The sequence below is a fragment of the Varroa jacobsoni genome, unplaced genomic scaffold (assembly GCF_002532875.2).
Source record: "Varroa jacobsoni isolate VJ856 unplaced genomic scaffold, vjacob_1.0 scaffold_568, whole genome shotgun sequence".
Taxonomy (NCBI): Eukaryota; Metazoa; Arthropoda; class Arachnida; order Mesostigmata; family Varroidae; genus Varroa; species Varroa jacobsoni.
In genome coordinates, this window is record NW_019213470.1 from 406,875 (window position 1) to 426,616 (window position 19,742).

At 42.7% G+C, this 19,742-nt stretch overlaps 1 protein-coding gene across 2 annotated transcripts in view; it reads right to left on the bottom strand.

The window, feature by feature from the left end:
* LOC111261555 (uncharacterized) overlaps positions 1-19,742 on the bottom strand; it is a 134,960-nt gene that overhangs the window by 31,291 nt on the left and 83,927 nt on the right. The window contains exons 1-3 of one of the 2 annotated variants that reach the window (XM_086968755.1): positions 14,524-14,683; positions 10,036-10,140; positions 2,409-2,631 (exon numbers count right to left, since the gene is read on the bottom strand). In XM_086968755.1, coding sequence (XP_086824881.1) covers positions 2,409-2,607 — 199 coding nt within the window. In that variant the 5' untranslated portion in view covers positions 2,608-2,631; positions 10,036-10,140; positions 14,524-14,683. Of the gene's footprint in view, positions 1-2,408; positions 2,632-10,035; positions 10,141-14,523; positions 14,684-19,742 lie in introns of those variants that run through there. The other variant, XM_022835148.2, reaches the window with a different exon arrangement.

Here is a 19,742-nt window from a genome sequence, read left to right on the forward strand (position 1 = left end):
AATACACACTCATAACTTCTCAAATACGGGACGCCAAGACCCCACAACTTGCACAAAGAGCAGCAGTAGCAACTAGCCAAAATGCCTTGGCAAAATAAGCTGGCCGGAGAAAAACCGGAACTGCGAAAAGAGAGAGAGAAGCAACTGTGCCCAGCTAGATCGCTCACTCTCGAACTGTCTCGCCAGGACAGGCGACAACGGACAAGCAGAACCCAGAACGTCAGGCAAATGAACCCAACACCTTATAGCAGACGTTCTAACTCGGTATGGTAGAAAGTATGAAAAAATAACACTACAGTTCCAAACAATTCACATGATACGGTAAATTCAGAATGCACACCGTGAAAGCACCAGGATCCACATGTGTTTCTTTCAAGATTTCGGACAAATTAACCCAAATAAGAGGAAATAGGATAGAATGTCAAGCGAACATTATAATCATGTAAACGTTGTTGGTACTATACCCAATCATCATTTTTCAAATACACATCTTATTTCACTTACAGGGTAGTATATACCCTGTACATATGTACATGTACGGGGTATATATTGTAATAGGGTACATATGTATATATTGTAAATTTCTTTACAGTTGTATAGTAATGTTTTGCCTTTTGAATCAATTTCGTGTGCCGAAAGGGTTAAGCGTCCGTCAACGGAACTACCAAGAACAGTGTCTTTGTCTCTAATCATGCGTGAATAGGATCGTTAATCTTGCAAAGAGGAAAAAGATTCTTAAAATTCGATTTTTTTTTACTTGTGTGTTGAGCCCTAAACTTATGGGATTGATGTTCGTGAACAAAGTTAAATACATTGCATAAAGTTAGGTTAGAAAATAGATAGTTAAAAACATTCAGAATCAGAAGGTTTCATTGTCGCGGCAGGTGTTTCGATGACTTCCCTCCGTCTGCAAAGCTTTATTTAGAAGCTTTAATCATTGGCAGCACGGGCAATAGCCCTTGCTTTTATATTAGTTACAAACAAATAATTATCCACGATTGTGCGTTTCATCGTCCGTACAAACATCCGCTTCAGAGACTTCGATAAATCGGACGCACAAGTCAATCTCGTACGTACGTTTAAACTTACGTGACTGTTGGCAGACATTTTCCAATTAAAAAGAATACGCAATCGTTCTCCCTATTTGGTTAGGGTGGCAAGTAACTGGATTGATTCCTAAGTATTATGAGTTTGTAGCGGTATACCACTAGAGTTTCTATAGGACAATGTATTGCAGATAATAGGACACAATCAACGTCCTCTGCGGCACGCGGGTGAGCACAGTATGCAGCTCAAGAAATGAAAAGTCACCCAACGAAATCGCAGACGGTATCGATCATTTCTACTTAAAACACATCGCGCGGATACTGGCGTCACAAAAGGAGGCCACGAGTCTTTCTAGCATATAGGTATCTTCTACTCCAGATGTTTAAGTATAGAATAGCGCAAATGGCAGTCGCTCTTTTGAATAGACGGTCGCAGTGCGAAACTTCAAACAAATAGAAAAGTGACAGTAGCAACTGGTCTCGATGAAAGGCTCTCTGCACTGCATTATGTTAATGTGTTCTCACATGGAACGTCCAGGACTTCGAATTAAAAGGTCTTCAATTCTAATCTGGTCGGATACATACAAATTGATACGGTTTTGTAGTTGTAACATTGTTAATGAAATATTACCGTTATTATTATCATCATGCAGTAATGAACGTCCTTGATCAATGTCTTGTTGTAATGAAAACCGAGCGGGCCTTGCTGATTGTGGCCGCGTACTTGGTCCTAACGTCGCTGACTATTGTTGGCTTTGCATCTGAGATAGAGTGGCAGCGTCGGAGATACGTACAGAATCCCGTTCTACATAACGTTTTTTCAGCTGAGTCCATATTAGCTAGCTAAGTTAATACGATTGTAGGTATGGTATAGGTTTAAAACATAAATGAAGCATGGTCACTTAGACATTATATAATTACGTATTATTATTAGTAAATAATAAATAACAACCTCGTTGTACAAAATTTGGAGGTAAAAGATCGAATTGATCTACGTACGTCTGTCCACATACTAAGAGAAAAATTGCTACGATCGCAAGTCGTATTTTTTCTATATATATATATATATATATATTGCTGGCAGGTGTTGAATTCGACGGGTACGGATTTGAACCCTTTTTTTTTTCGGAAGATGGAAGAAAAGATGACGCGCGAAGGAACGACTGATCGCCTTCTTATAATGTTGTGTCATCCCAGTATATGCTTGCCACATTCGTATAGAATCTCACACGGACGGGGCGGTACATTCTCTATATAGATGTATACTCTGCTGTATTCTAACCGTATGTTTTATATACAAGGCTTTTTCTATTCGCCTTTTCTCTCTTCGTCACTTCTATTGAAGTTTCGTTTCAAGCCTACCTTGGACTATGTAAGAAGCCAAGACGGCGGCAGTATCCTCGTGCACCAAAAGGATGCCCTGTGCGAGATCCCGTTTGATTTGAAGGCTGAAAAGATAGCGTGTGAATTCCTCTTCGAGCTGCCCTGGATCGGGCGTGTAAAATTTGACGCAGAATTCAAGAAATACGTCCTCGAGATTTAGACAGAGCTGGTTACACATCGCCTTTTCGTAATCCAGCCAATACTGCAACAGAATTAATTAACAGCGTAGTAATATTAGGTCGACGGTAAGGACACAGGAAATAGGCTAGAATATTTCGAAAAATAATTTGATTGACTGTCGTATAAGTATGTAATATCTTGATAAAATTAATTGTGCTACGCTAATGGAAAAATAGCAAATTAATAATATCATTTACGTAAGTTCGGGTCACGTAATTATATTTAAGATAGGTTTAGCCAATAATGTGATCATGCATAGTTTATGAAGTGAATGATGTTTTAGACTCATGCTAATAGCAGAAACAAGTTTACAGAACGTTCTATTTTCATCCTTTTCTGTTACTACCCAATAGGTTACAGGTCTACCCAGAGTTTCGATCTTGCTTGCTAAGAGATTTAAAATTTCTGTGAGAATTCTGTCTTGCGGTGTAGCGTGGTCCGCCAACCTCTATTCCAATTATTCCGGCCCTCTGGAAGCCAAGTAAACGGAAGAGAAGTTCTTTACACTGTTCGGCCTTCCTCACGCTCCGGCTAAATAGGCAAATACGTACATGAGGGGATTTAAGAAGAATATTCATTATTAAGGGCTTTAGCACCTGGACCAGTTGGTCGAGAAAAGCCTACTTGCTTTCAGCTTCTCATTACCCCTATCTCTGTCTTCCTCTGCGTAGTCGATCCGAGCTTGTTTGCTCCAATAGGCCACGTTATTGTTACTCATTCCACTGCGGTTGTCATTGTTACATCGAACGCTTAGTAGAAACATTCTTTCTAATGCCGCTCTTCTTTTTCATCTCCGCACGCTTCACAATTAATATCTACTAATTTAGATGTGAGATGATCGTTTAGAAAGTGGGCTTCAATCGCGCTCAACGGAGGGTCGGTTTGCATTAATTCAGTGTCATACACGGGGGATGAATAGATTTTTTAGTCACTTGTTTACTTATTAATTTGGCTTAGAATAAGGTAACGGGTAGCAGAAGAGAGATGACTTGCATTTTTATGTTGAGGAGCAGCTTTTATTGTCTAGTCTTCTCAAGCTAACGATACTCGACTTAGGCTTCTAGTGACCATGGTATATGACGGTTCTGCCGGAGCTAAGCCTGCTGATCGATCTTAAATCATAAAGTGAAATGAGGACCATATACCTCTTCGTTACGCTAGCAACTTGCTTATATCTGGCTACTGCCTGAGTGGTACAAAACGATTGCGCAACTGATACTATTTTGCAGCTGAACCTCACTATAGAGGCCCTGCAACGCGGACACGCAACTGGAACCTTCAAGATCACCTCAGAGTCACTGTTTCTTAAGAGTTAGTTGACGGGGTATAGGTAACTTAAAGCCAATTCGCTGACGGACCAACTTATTTATGCACAAGTGATAAAAGAAACATAAACTTTAGAGAACCATTTAGGAGCAAACTGAATTTTCATCCTCGATCAAAATGTTTTGAACGGTCATCCTCTCAAGCATTTCTAGATGCACTTCTATGTGTTCCCAGTATTTGTTGACAATATTTCCTGCTGATAATATTTGAAAGCATCAAAGCGCTATGAGTCTGATCGCTCTACAGTCGACCGTACTACCCTTTAGATATGTTTTACGACCCCATTTTTCAACGCATTTTTCAATCTGAAGCATTTCAAAATATTAAATAAGACGTAGCTTTTTGTTCGATTTCTTTCTATCCAGCAATATGGCCGCTTTTAAAAAATATGCTATCTAGCTTTAAAAATATGCACAACAGATCACTGAATGGTCCCTGAGGCACAACTTTACCTCCATCTTCTCTGCTTTAAAGGAGGAAAAAGGAGGATGCAGGAGCGTATATATATATATGATAGTTGCATATTTCGATAAATAGAGAATTTGATGTCTCCAGCGTCATTTAAATCAAATGTCAGCGCTGCTTCGCTATAACTGTCCGTTAGTAGGACACGGTTAAGGTATGTTGAGCACGATTGAGCCAATTAGAGAAATTTGGCCATTACCCTTTTCGTTAAATAAACTCTCAGACTCTGTATACCTTTGCTTTCCTACCTTTGTTCATCTCAGTCATGTAAATCTTTTTCCCAACATCCGGTTGTGGTTCGTTATATAGTTTCCTCGTTTTTAGGTGCCACCAGCCGACTGGTATCAGCTCGCACAGCCACGAAGCGAAAAAAAACTTTACCACCCCAGCCAGATCTTAGTGCCATACGGGTGTTGGGGTACCGTACCTCCACCAACTGCTCATCCCTCTACGAATTTGTATCGCACTTCGCAGCAAGCTGACAAAAGACATGCATGTTCTCCTGCAAAGGCTTCCTATGCTCATTTGTGCTGTCTCAAGATCTTTCTAACTCCTCCTAAACCACGAACAAAACGTCGAGTCGTCAATCTCATTTCGTACGCATCTCAAGCGTAATGCAATCAGCTGTATGATGGTCAAATTCAGTGCTTCAGTACCGTCGAATCGCATCATATAAACTAACCTTGCCCGGCAACACTTGGACAAGAAAATCCTTTATGTCCTCATAAGCATGGCTTAGTTATTACATATGCTACGGCAGGGGTTTTTAGTCCAAAGGGTACCACATCAACCAACTACGATAGCTTTATTGGGAAGTCATTCTTTTTAAACTTTTTGAACTTAAGACGCTGGCTATTATTTATGAGTTATGCGCGGAGATCTCTCTCAATAGCGTTCTCTAAATAAACAGGGCACTATTTATCTGCGAGCCTTACCGAGGACAATATAACAGGTGCTGTCAGTCACCAGCAGGGTTGAGGTGGCTGGGTACACGTCAAATGGACTTGTCAATGCTAGCGAGCGTGTTTATGATATACATGGGGCCGTTCAGGCCATAGTATAGAAGCTGTCGTTCTATTCAAGCTTATTGGGCTGGTACAAGAAAGCATGTAAGACATTGGAGAGAAAAAAAGAAAGCTAGAGAGGGGACGTTAGCACAGTCATCACCAAAGAGCACTTGTAAAATAGTGCCAGCATTCGAAAAAATGATACTAAAGAAAAGACAGGACATCCGGGAAACGACCAAAAGAAAGAGAATCTGCTTAATTTCCAATTATGTAAATGTTATTTAATGTTCGCTAACGGGTCAGAGGCCAATAGTTTTCCTGCTGCTCTATTGGTGCTAAGTGTTGTTTGAGCCCCCTTATCAGTTGCGCCACCTATGCCGTGCACATCGCTGTCGAGAATGTTGCCGGACTGCTTATATATCTCTCGTTCGCTCACGATGACATTTTCCTGTAGAAGCTAATAGTAGGTGACCTCGGTCTGCCGCAGGCCAGCAACGGTGAAGGCCGCTGCACACCTCCGCTTTGGCGCTCCCTTTCGATTTGTATGGCACAACAAAACCTCAACAATCGCCACAGTTGCCGCAGCTATATCTATTTGTATATCTCTATACGTGGGGTAATTATTAGCGAGATAGGACGCAAATAGAAAGCAAGCAGTGTGCAGCCTTCCATATTTATACATATGTATATGGCGCGTAAGGCAGTAGCAGTTTGTTGTAGTCGTAGTAGCATAAACATGGGGTGTCCCTGCAAAGACCAAAAGGTTTTTACCCGAAGCAAGGTAGACACATACATGCATACATTTGTGTATATTAATAAATGCGATAGTGCACGATGCAGACTGCTAGGCAGGTAAATGTTCTGCTTGGTGATGTCATTGGTGATGACTGTATCACATTTGCAGTTTAACATCGCTATAGCGCATACAGCATCGTAACTTATGGAGAGAGTAAATGATTCTCAAGAATAAATTCGTTAGGTCGTAGTAACATCTGGACTAACCGATTAATTAGTATGACATCAATAAAATCTTTTTATGCAGCTTTGCCAACAACAGTAAATACCGTATTCACACAGGTTAACGGCACAATATTCCGCTATCAGAAAAAAAATCAAAAAACTATTAAAAATACTGCGTCCTAAAGATTGTTTTGAGTTTATAAAACTCATTTAAGAGATTTGTCGGATATTCTAAAGATGGTACCAGAGGGCAACGAAGGGCTCGATATCTATCACATTTGAAGCACCCACATGTATCGTCAGGCTTGTGATAATTTTGTTTCCTGCAGAGTCTATAGTTCAACCTATTCATGGTAAAGCGAGTGACGAAGTATTTATTTGGCCGGTTTGTTTCCCTTATTGTTCGTCTCCGGACTCGAAACAAAAAAATCTTCATGACCCATGAGAATTTTCCTTTCATTTTCTAACGCTGGTCCTAAAGACTGCTGTTGCTGGGAGTTCAAAACGTATGACAACGTACGAAGTGGCCTCTCGGACAGCAGTGGTGGATCAACTAGGAGACATGCAAGATGATTTCAAATCATTATGTATAGTACCTGCGCTTGTTTGAAAAAGAAGGCTTTGCCGCGATTTAGTTGTTCTAGGTTCCCTAATGCAAGATTTTTCCACATGACGCGTGCCTCGTATGTTGTGACTGATTGGAGATCAAACAAGCTGAAAGCGATAGTTAGGGACAAACGATGAACCGAGTTGATCGGGCATGCAGCCAACACTGTTTTCTTGCATCTTTCGGTGAGGTTCGCGGTGGCAATCTTGCACCAAGTTGTTTCTTGTTTTCTGACTTAGGCGACCATGCCAGGTAGAAGGTGCCAGTGGCCACTTTAGTAGTCTATCTCCCTTTTTTGGGTTTACCTTAGCCAGTGTGTGTGTGTGTGTGTGTGTATGCTTCTTTCTGGGTATCGAGAAACAGCATGTACGCTTTTTAGGTAGATGCTCAGTTTTTTAGTCAGCAAGCCGGAGAGCAGACCATAACACGTTCTTCTTCGTTGTTCGCCGCCATGATGACAACGCTGTTGGGTCTACCTTTCCTTTTTACTAACTATTACTAACAGGGTAACGTTTCTCCAGTGAACTAGGAGTGTATCCATATGTGTAAACATTTATTAAATAGTGCCGTCCAGAACGATGGCGCATTTGAGATACTTGCTGTAGACGCTATCTAGATAGGCGGCCTTCTTCTTGTGTAGGTTCCCCAAACCTTGTATTAGTTCCCGTACTGTGAAGTCTTGTTGACGAATTTCGCGTTATATTGAGGTAATCTTTCCGCTCTACGGCGAGAAAGGGCACCGCGTCTGATATCGTATTCCTTGACGTAAACATCTGCGAAAGGTAAAGTGGAATTATATGACTGTACTATTGTCTTTATAACTCACTTGCTTTTCGACAGATTGTCTTACAAACGGATGCTAAAACGCTGTATTTTGGCCATAAGCTTGAAGACTGCAAGTGTAGTTGATCCATGATTAATGCTTTTGAGGGAAACGAAGGCACTACAGACTGGAGATTTTCGACGAAATGTCTTAACATTCACCACGTGAGATACAGAAAGGAATTCGTAGGTGAGTTACAAAAGTTTGTCCACCTGGCCTTCGAGTGTCGAGATTGGCAGCAGTGACCAGGGGAGAGGTGAAATGAGCGGCAGCGCTTCCAGTTCACTTACGAGTTTGTGCACCATTACATACATTGATTTTGTATCAACCGGCTGCGTATAGGATGCTGCGATACTTAGTCGCTCTCCACGTGAGGCAATCACGTTATTCTTTCCTATGCGCGGCGTGAGGCCTCTGATTGTAGGAAACGGAAATACTTCGACTAGGGCGGCCTGGTCTATTGCACTTCATTGCAGGGCAGTGTGATCCTTAGCGTCGCCTTAAGATTTATGCTCGCTGCAAGCTCCGCGATTGTACTGGTGAGGGATTGTGGCGGTGAAGGTGTCATATAATGGCACCGACCCTTTACTCGCCAATGCTGCGAGAACCAGCTTAACGAGTGCCCCCATCGTTAAGGCGGGTAAGAGGGGTCGCGAGATATCAACCTCTCCAACAAACTATCTTGCTGATATATGTCTCCTTCAAATTCCATACATTCATGACAACCAGCCTGTACAAATATCGCTCTTTCGGCCATCGGTGCTGTTAAAATATTTCTCTGTTTCACACACAACGCTGCCGATATCCGTTTTGTGATCCGCATGAAAAATCAGTCACGTTTGTTTAAAAAAGACCTCTCTCAGAGCAGGACCGAGGGGCTGCACGATGCTGTAACTAACCACTAGAGTTGTTTATTTTGGCAAAAAAGGTGTCGGGCTATGCGAGATTCTTTTAGAACTGTTTTCAATTCGACGGTCAGCCACCGTCACCGATGGCACACGCTTTCGTTTCTCTTGTAGGTCTGACGCTTACTCTTCGAGCTTTTTCACTTGATGAAGTAGCAACGTCACGAAACTCATTGATTCGGTCTTCAGCGCACACATGTTCAAACACTTCGTGAACTTTTATGTTAACCAGTCTTATGTTGGCGTATTCTACAATGCCGTTTGCCCGCCCAGCCGATTGTGGCATTAACCTCATCATTATTCCTGCAGGCGACACGTTTTACTCTACTACACTTTCAAACAACAAGCACATAAACGTTGCCTTGCGTACACCCTTTGCATCTCGAGCAAACATTTACAGTGTTTACTCCGGATCCTCTTGCGCGCGATAATTGCGATGGGGAATGCGGCCGTTGTCGATTGCTGCTGGATATTCCGGTAAATATAAATTATACATCGTCTACCACAACACCAGCACAGCTGCTTTATGTCGCTTCTAGGCTGATTCTCGTCATCTCGTCGTATCAGGTACTTCCGGAACAGTCTGAATGCTATTTACTTTGTTGGGGTTTTAACAGTACAGCGGTATACCCTGGTTTTGTCGTCGTATCGCCCCTTCTGCGCCCCCATTATCTTAAACTTAGGCTGCTCTTAGAACGATGAACCCGACGTCCAGGAAAGTCGGCATTTTTCTCATGCCTCCTAGTCATTCTCTTCTTGGTGCGCAAGCCCTTTCAAGAATGGTGGATTATCAAAGGAAAAAAAAAAAATGATAAACCTGTTCTTTAAAAAAGCTATCGCCAGATTTGGACAACGGCTATTATACTCAGTGCTGGCGCTCATGATCTTAGAGCGCAAAGTATTGCATTCGAATTGGATCAAAATAAGTTATCAAAAAACAGCATACAAAATACCGTAAACTATATTACTTTTAATTCGCATGATAATTACTATATGCCGTAAAAAACAACGACGAATGCTAGAGAAACGTGGCGAGATTACCCAATTTTATTTGTTTTTTTGTTTTTTGAATACAAGGTACGACACGTAAATTGGGAGACGGGCTGTCTGTCGTGACGGGAGTGCGTTCATTCGTCGCTATTGGCATCAGACGAAAGCTAGTTGTTTCTAGAACAAGTAGAAAAACCGTTATGGCGAACCACAGTGCGTCATTGTCGTCAGTTTGAGCGAAAGTCAACAATTATCCAAACTCTCCGTGCCGGACTCCTTGAAAATTAAGAGGAAAAAAAATATGGACAGAAAAAAAAAGAGGAGGTGACTAGGTCTTACTTGCCTTAGTTCCTTCTTCGTCCCAATACTCCAAACCAAAGTAGTCAGATTCTAGCAGGTTAAGAACTCGGCATACCTGATCGAACAGCACCTGCCCGCTTGCTTTATACTGAAAATAATCATAATTATTAACAGAATGACATAGGACGATAATATTCGAATCAGTAAAACGATGAATGATTACATTTTCATAGTATAATCAAATACGAGACACCTTCTATGTATGTTCTATGTTTATATGTATGGAAAAGCAAAGCGAGCTACCGGCTACTCTAACCTCATATGACTCATATACAATAATATTAATATGATTATTATGTTTCCTTAATAACTCGATTTTGTCAAAACGAAACTTATTACCGATATGCAAAAAGTTATCAAAGCAGCTAATTATATTAAGGAATTGTTATACGATAATACGCGCATATTCTATAAAATGGTTTAGCTACCCCCCCCCCCCCCCGCCCCTTTTTATGAGCTGAAGAAACGAGAAGCAAGAAGAGCGCCAGTATAGAGACCTGTTAGAACCTCAACCATACCGAGCTAACAAATAATTTTGGTAGGCCTACTTAAGTCGTAATTATATGGCCTCACTTAGACCATACAAGGCATTGTAATGAAATATTCATTAGATATGTACCATAGTTAATTGATTATAGTCCAAGACCTAGTCCAAGTTTACTTGAAGGTTGCCTAATATGAAACTATGAAGAACCTATACATGTACAAGTTTGGCATTCGATTGTTCATAGGTGAAGATAGATATTGCTCTGGCAGTGTGATCGCTCATTGACGTACCGGTGTTATTTACTGATAACGACGATACATCGGTAACATTATTTGATGTCAGTCACTAGGAAAATAAAGCACTACAAGTAACATAACATTTTTCACAGGTGCGGGTTGTCGATGTGGACGATTTTATTTAATTGATAGATTTTGTAACGTGAAAATGGCAAGCCGCAGGGAACAGCCCACAGTCTTCTATGCGCTGAAGAGCAGAATGACCGCATTGTGTTCTGTGTGCATCTTTATCTGATCATTTATCTCAAACGCTAGACTCTTTTATTGAACACCGATTTTCATGGTCCGTAATCAGGGAGCAGCACTACTGATCTCCCAAGCAGACTTTCATGATCACGGTTGACTGTTAATATTTGTAAGAATCATGACTGTATGTAATATGTTTTGGCTCTTCTCCTTGGCTTCACCTGCTTTGTCTTACTCGTTTGCTTATTGCGCTAGCCAACCAAAGGATTACCAAACAGCGGCATGAACACGTTCGCGTACGGCCGTATTTATGACCAGCAACTGGCGTTCATGCGCTCTGATAACACTTCAAGAGCGGACAGTTTTGGTACTTTGCGCTTCAGCCATATAGCCAATGTTGACATGAACAAGACCCTAGCATAGTCGGGTGTGGTCGTGCTGCTGCTGCTGCTGGCCCGACGCTACGGCTGGCTTGTTGCAGTTGCTGCTGTTATTGCCATTTTTTTTGTTGACGTTATTATCGTTACGGTTGCAGCAGACGGCTACCAGATGGCTAATGGGAAGGACAAGCTAAAAGAGGACAGCCGGGTAAACTGGCGGAACACAACTAACGAAGTTCGCGGAGCCAACCAGCGAGTGGCTGTAGCGAAATTTGTCGAAATTGTTCGCTTTCCGCCTACACTAGGACGTGCGTCATCATAGTATCCAGACGACGAAGGGGCAAGCTGCTCCAGGTAGCACCCGTCACTAACATTCTTATGGCTCGATGATTGCTGTGGCAGAAACAATAGCAGCTGCACATTGCGCTTCGTACCCAATTAGGCTGGTGGAAAATTTCGCGAGTGACGCAGTATTTGATGGGTACCTAGTGCCTTTGTACCTTCGCCTTCTGTTCGTGCCCTTGCCGATCCGCCGCCATGTTCCGTCTGTTCGTCGTGCAAAGGTGCAGGCTTTTAAGCTTGCCTCCTTCCCTGATTTGCCTAGCAGTCGTTGATGCCGGCGCTAACTGCGCGGAGTCGAACGGAAGATACGGCTGCCAGAGTCGCTATGGACTATGGAAATCTCAGGTCGTCACCGACTCGACTGATGCTTCTAGATTACCATAAAGCAAAGCAAGGCCATAAACGGAATTATTCCATGCGGCTGGGTACTTTGCCATCCGGTGACCAGCCGCGGCAAGCCGTAGCTAGCTTTCTGTGCAGCGCTGTGTCAAAAGTTGGTTTCAGTGGTAGCGAGAAAGCTGAGTGCCGCTTTAGTTCACCCTAGGTGACTCCATTGCTATAACGACAGAGGTTCGTGTTGTACGAGAAAGAGCGCTGGGTATCTGACTATAGATTTCTTTTCGAAAGAAAAACTGAAGAAAATGATCAAGTTTGGACTGACGTAAGACCGGCGAAACGGCGAGGAAAAAGACTGAGAAAAACTGGGCAAGGGAGTTCATGCCTTTATTATAATGGGATTAAGCATTGGTCGCAACGGTGGTGACAAGCGAAACAAGACGTTTCGGAAGTCTCATGGTGCTAATGTGTCGTCGAACATAAATCTGTTGATGACGACCGTGGGGCTAAGGCAGTTTTTTACAAACATAGATGGGAAACACAGGCCTTAAATATATCAATATGTTTTCGTTTTCCATCTAATACACCTGTTTGCACATAGACAGGATTAGGCAAAATCCCATGCTGACAACGACTTAAATACGTTTCTTTTTCCATTTACACATAAAACAGGCAAGTTTAGAAACACCAAAGCCTTCAGGTTAAAACCGAATTCGTTAGCCGCTAGTGTTTCTTCAACGGATGAATCAATCGCTAACTTATGTGACTAGCCGCGGAAGCGAGCTCTTTTAACAACAACCTTTCTGACTTCAGCACTCGTTAGCTCCTACTTTCAAGGCACGTTCAATGATCCTTTTTACCCAGAGTAACTTGGAATGTATTAATATAAGAGTAATCTATATCAGCGATCTGTCCCTAGCACTAAATCCAGAGCTGAAAAAGTTTACTGGATAATCGCCGCTCCAGGGCCAATTTAATGACATTTTCCCATCTGATGGCGCTGACATCGTTCTTGGATCAGCACCTACAGAAGACTTGTTTCGCACAAGCAAGATATTGCTTTACTAATAACTGTTTCAGTTCTTCAGAAGATCAATTTAATTCTTTAGAATTAGTGACCCTTCTCCTTGAACATCATTGGCCAATGATATAAGCTTGGGAAGTTATCGTCCAGCCTTCAATAATATAATTTCTTACTCTTAGGATATTTTGCTATTGCTCTGCCAATATACACTAGTAAAGGTGGGCCCACATGACTTAAATGTGAATTAGTCAGCTTTGTCTATATGCCTTGCTTTTCGTTACTGTTTTTCCGTGTAAAAAAGGTACCTTTTTTCTTATGCAACAGGTAACGAATGACGCGTGAAAGGGTGGAAGAAAACGTTGTGACACACAAGTTGTAATGAGTACTATCCTTTGTGGAGGAGCGATTTTAGAGCAGCCCAGTTATTACTATCTAACACAAAATCTATTCAATATAGATGCCGCTTCGACAAAGCCAGTTTACGGAAAGAGGCTATATTTCCACGCTTTGTCTTTGTCTTGTGTACCGTAGCGGAAACACCAAATCCAATGACAAAAACACTTCCGCGAGCTTCAGCCTTATATGTCACTTGCTGGCCGTCAATGTAACCCTCTTGAGTTAGCGCCGGCAGCTGAGTATGCAGCTAGGCAACAAGTCGACATCATTAATCTAATGACAATAAGCTCGTAGTATAGGACACGTTCAGAATCGTCAGAGCCGACACTCACATTCAACGGCTAGACAAACATTTTTCCGCTAGTGCTTGACAATGCGTGCACATCTTTTTGTAAATCCTTTCAAAAAAAGATAAATATACAAAATATGCTGAGAGGAGAAAAAAATGAACATCAAAACATCGAAATCGCTGATGTCCAGCTGCCGTAAATGTGTAGACACTGAATTGTTAAACACTGCAGTTCCCTGCTGGGTAGAAGCGCGTATTTTATACCAGCTCGTTGTGCCTATTCTGTACTGTGTGAATCTGCCCATATCTTAAGGACAGATGAATCACATTTTTTGTGTGTATTCGAGTGCGTATAGTATTGAAGATTCGTGCACACATCGTATTCTTACATACTTATAATACGGCCTGTGCGTATTATATATATATATATATGCCAAACAAGCTTTATGACAAGCGTATCGCAAGATTTGACAGCGCTCATAAGTAAGGAGCACCAGCAAACACCGCCCCTGCGAAGAATCGTCAGCTTGACGCCCTGAATATTATACCCCGCTGATCTCTTCCGCTTTGGCGTCACGTCTACCCATTTAGAAGGAGCCACACCTTTAACCGTGTTCTTTTAGTATGTCAGTTTTCAGCACCTTGCCCACCAGGTTACTGCTACTACTTCTAGTTACCCTCCAGTTGGATCTACTTTTGCCTGATGAGGGTAACGCGTCAGCGTGTATTACTTACCCGTTTACGCTACCGTTGTTTGCTTCTGAACGTCGTCAGTCAACCGCCACTCTCGTCATTGCCACTACGACCTTCGGTGCCATCCTGGTCATCCTGGTTGTAGCTCGCGCAGCAGGGCACACTTAGGTGCTAAACGCTAAGCATGAAAGCAACGACATGGAAACAGAAACGGGGCGGCCTTTGGATAGAGCAATGACAGGCGGCTCCAGTTTCGTTGCAGGATGTCGTCATGTTGCTTAGAGTTACAGGAGAAGCCAATGCCGAAGCCGAATTTATAATCTACTCAACTTTACAGATATGACGGTTTGGCCTGGCTAGATACGGCGCCTAGCTGATATCCAGCAAAGGACAAAAAGAGAGTGAAAAGGGGCTTAAACTTCTACTGTTGGGATATTCTGCAGGAGGGCAGATAGCAAAATGAGCTCTACAGCCGGTTCAGACCTGACAAAAATCGTTTGAGGTAAACTGATATGAAGAAGTGTATGTTAACAGAGTTTGCGTGAAAATGAGGCAATCGAAGAATCGTAGGATGAAGTATGCCTTTAGACAAGTTCAAAATATATGAATGCAATATGTAGGAGTCCCCTTATTGATATTTTAGTTAGACCTTGGGTAATTTCACGTTGAACTTCTATTTGTTCACAACTTGATATATTTTGCCTGTTGTGCTAGCTTAGTTGCCTTTTTAACCGCATGTGGGTTGTGCCCGTGACAGCTTACTGGTAATATGTTTGTTTACCAATCTCAGGATGACATGAACCTATTTTGGTTTGATACTCAGCGTTGATACACATCGATTCGCGATAGAAGCTAGTAATGTGAAGCAATATCTAAGGGTCGTACTGGACCTGAAACCTGAAACATGTTATAGTGCAGCAAGGTACTGATTTAAAGCCATATATCCTTGTGTCCTAGGTCGGCATAGTCGTTACCGCTAAGGACCTGCTTTTTTGTTCACAACGTGTCATGTTATTCTTATGCCATTGACTCTATACAGCACTAGCTAGCAAACCTAGCAATGAAATCAGTGCTCGACCAAATCGCTGGATGGTTCAGCTACGAAATTGGGAAAGCGACGGCCCGCTGAATTCAGGCAAAGTAGATCGACTAAGAAACGACTAAAAAATTATTGAGCACTCTCGATTGCTAGATTTGGAACAGCTGCCTCTGTAAGTTTGGGAGTGTCGAACGCACAGCTTGTTTGCAAAAGGTGTCTGATAACAGGCTGGGGCTTTTTCCCATACTCCCTTTTCTTTTGTCACTCCAATCTCTACTCACCGCACCCTCTAACCAATTTCCATGGACTGCGTTACCGCTCAGATCACGTACCTAACTTCTGAGTTTGCTTTCCTCTACCTAGTCGATTTTTCTCCTTATTTTGCGTTCCTTCCTCTGATCGCCCGCGGCGGCGACTTCTGTCTATCGCGTCGCTTTTCTCCTGTGTTCCATTCTTTTGGGTCTCTAATATATTGTTAGCTGGGACGGGTCGCATTGAAGTTTGCCAAAAACGATGGAAGTGTGGCACTGTTGTTGTCATTTTTGGGGGGCCGTTTTGGTTATGACGCCTTCTTGTTTTGCGTGCCCTTTTGCCGCTGATTAACTTCAGTTGAACCATACTCAGCAGATACGTTTCGTATATTGCCGCTAAGCTCCGGTGTTCCGTCCATTAGACTGCGATCTCTGATCAGCTTCAATTCGTTTGCCTTTCTAGTCTCGCCTGGTATCGGAAATGAGGACCACACCCAGTCCTCCAGTATTTGTTTTCTATATTCTCATAGTGTAGTACTGATACGAACAGAAAGCCACAGAGCTAGTCTCGATGGCAGGAGTAGTCCATGATTACAGTGACCGGTTTTTCGGCTCTATTTCTCTTAACCCACAAAGATTCTGTGTTGCAGTTCGCTGTCGCTGCTATCACGATCGCACTATCCTATACTTGAGGTAGACTTAGCGCATAAAGCAGCCTGCTTTCACGATGTCTTCTACGAAGCTGTGTCCGTTGTTGTCTTGCACGTCTATTTTGTTCAATTTATCGCTGTACACGTCTTGCAGCACGTTTTAATCGTCCTCCCTTGCTATCTACATTCGTTGTGGCATATCGTAAACCATTTCCCCATTTTATTGGCTCTCTACCACCGAGTCTTCGTAGCAGCCGTTGCTTTTTTTGCATAAGTTGTTGTAGTGCTTCATAGTGGCTCGTTGTAGCCGGCCATAGCAGAGAAGAGTCCTATCAACTTTGGTCAACAATGCAACTACAGCCATTACCATCACCGCATGCTTTTCCTGTACAGCTCTGCTTTTTGATGCCCTTGAGCATTCGTACCCATTTTCTTCCTTTCAAGCCTTTCAATTGTATTCTTCCTTACTTGCTGGTTACTTGGATGCTTCTCACGTCAGTTCATAACTATTTAGACACGGGCGCTGTTTACTGGAAAGCGTGAACGCTTTCCTCGGCCAAGTTTCGGCCCCGTGGCGTTGGGACGCCGAAGAGGTTCAGGACGAATACCAGTTTTCCGAACCATTCGGTTCCCTACACCGGCCGCTCGCCTGCCCTTCTAGTTCTTTTTAGGGGTTAGATTTTCAACGTTTGGCCCGATCACTTCATTCGGTTGTTGTCTAGCAGCTTATTTTCTGTCACTTCGGTCGTTCAGGATGTATTAGTGTCATCTTGCTCCGACACGATTTTCGTCCTTTTTTCAGTTTTGATTTCGATTGTCTTATCACTTGAACATTGCGGTGTGCACTTGACATTAGTGCCATTTCTCCCCATATATCGCGCTTCCATCCTAGTTCAACTCAAAGTTAGTCGAAGGTTTGGTAGGAACCAGTGGCCACAACCGGTAAAGGGCGCTGTGAGTCGTTAGCAGTAAGTGGGTCAAGTAAAATAACATAGAAGCTTTCATCAATGTTATTTCTCTGTTTCGGTATTTGTGGTCTTCTATTGTGCATATTCTATATAACTTGTAGTGGTGCGTCGTCAAGTGGCGTCCACCTGACGGAGACCCATACTCATTTTCTAGACATGCGTGGGATAAGCAATAACGAATATACAGAACGACCGACTTATTTAAACATGCGCCTCGAATAGCGAGATGTTGGCGGCACAAAATATGTGTGTCTATATTTGAACATATGTAGTGAAATGGTTCTTTATCTTGTTCAGACTTCGATGCGTTCCTCGTCCAATCATTACAAGAAGCTCCATTCTACACTCCAGCCCACTTTTACTGCGGGTTCTGTGACCCAGTTATCCTTCCGGCCTAAATTCATTCTATAGCTGTTTTGACAGAATATCCCTGTACTACGCTAGACTGGAGCTCTGGAAACAAATATGGGATCTAGGTGAACCAGTTGAGAGCCGCAAAATGAAAAAAGTAGACAACGCTTAAGTCCATTATCCGCAGGCCGCTATTCAGAAACCTTACCAGTGAGCAGTACCTTCTGTGAGGAAAAGACTCTCATATCGCGGTCCCGCAGTCCCCCACCCGTAGGCGACGCTTGATCATGGGGGGGAACATCTGCACAAGTGAATTCTGCGCATCCTTAGGTTAGTATATTTTGCAGTAGATCTGTTTGACACCCGTTGCGGACCAGTATATCCCAATCGAGATCAAAAAGCTGATTGCAAAAGAACACGGCGTTCTTAGGGGTTAGCATCTAGACTGCTGTATCGGTCAAAACTTAGAAACACTGATATGATATAACAGACTAGATTAAAGGTATTGCGAGAAAGCCTAGGTTATTCGGTAACCACAACGTTGCTCAACCTATTGCCGTATCAACTAACCATCCTAGTAGGTACAAAAGGCTATGAACCCATCTAGAAGAAATTCTACCAAGCAGATGAATATATATAGGTATATCAAGAATGAAGTCGGTATCCCATTGCTTTGGCTTTCTTTGTAACTACCCAGGCTTCTGAGACATCTTCGAAAGTGTTTCCGATGATCTCAAACATGAATATCTAACTTTTTTCAGAGGACGATAAGCCAGCTGAGCGAGATAGCGGCCAGGCATAAGACAGCTTGTACCACTAGTAGCTGGCTGCGTCGCTCAAAGAAAGTATGCTGATGCTGCTCTGAAGTTTTTCCCTTCCTGACTTGCTTTGCGGTTGTTTTCAAGGTTTTACCGAATTTTAAGTTAAATACGCGCGACGACGCGCCCGCGTTAAGCGTGTTAAAGCTTATATTTGAATGGAAGCAATGAGAGGCTTCTCGGTAGTGGCTGCAACAAAAAGAAAACGAACGACTAGATCAGCAGTTTCGCGATCCGCTGCGCGCTCTCTGCTTTCTGCCTATCTATCATTCTGTTTGTTGATTCATTTGCAAGACGCCATTGCTTGTAGACGCATATCTCAGAGTACTGTGTATGCTACGAATATCATAGCGACTATAGAGCGCAGCAGGCAACGGTGGCAGCGGCGTGCTCCAGCGGATCAGCGAAATCACCTCTTTTACACAACCAAGCAAACATTAACTTTTGAGTACTTCTATTAGGATCCGTAAGTAGGCTATCACTGGGCCGATTCCTAATTCAATCTCTGGAAAAAAAAAAAAAAGTTTAAAATGTCTTCGTATATCGTAAGAACAAATGCGCGTTTACCGACGGTGGGAGCGTCGGGGGGTGGAAGCTGAAAACATGGAAGGCGTCGGGTAAGCCAAAGCATCGTACAGGCATCGTTCGAGCTTTCGCAATATTGAATTTCACCTTGGCTCTCTCAAACAGTTCTTTTCTGTTGGAAACTCTGTTTGTCAGCAACCAGCCAGCGAGACGGGTTGAAGGCATGAGATCGTGCCAATTTAGCTTGCATAGGCGACCAACGCAAGCGCTCGCTACCTTCCAAGGAAGAACCGTGCATTATTTCTGTTGGGTGAAGGAAAGCACTGTGATGAGTACGATGCTGACATTGTGCAGTATGTGATCGCTCTTCATTTGTTTAAATCACTACTAAAAGTATTACAGAAGCGAAATGAGAGATTTGTATAAAATGAAAGTTATACTGACATTTTTGTATTTTTTGTGGAAAATCTGCAGTGACAGATGCACAGCACTGAAAGCAACCGTTTCTTTGACCTATGTAACACACAAGAGATAATTTGAAAACGTAGATTAAATTTTGCAAACCTTCTCCATTTAATCACACATGCTGTGTTGCACATCTCGGCGCTTCTAATTCTGGAGAACCTACTATACCTCAGAAACCTTAGTTGGACGTTAAT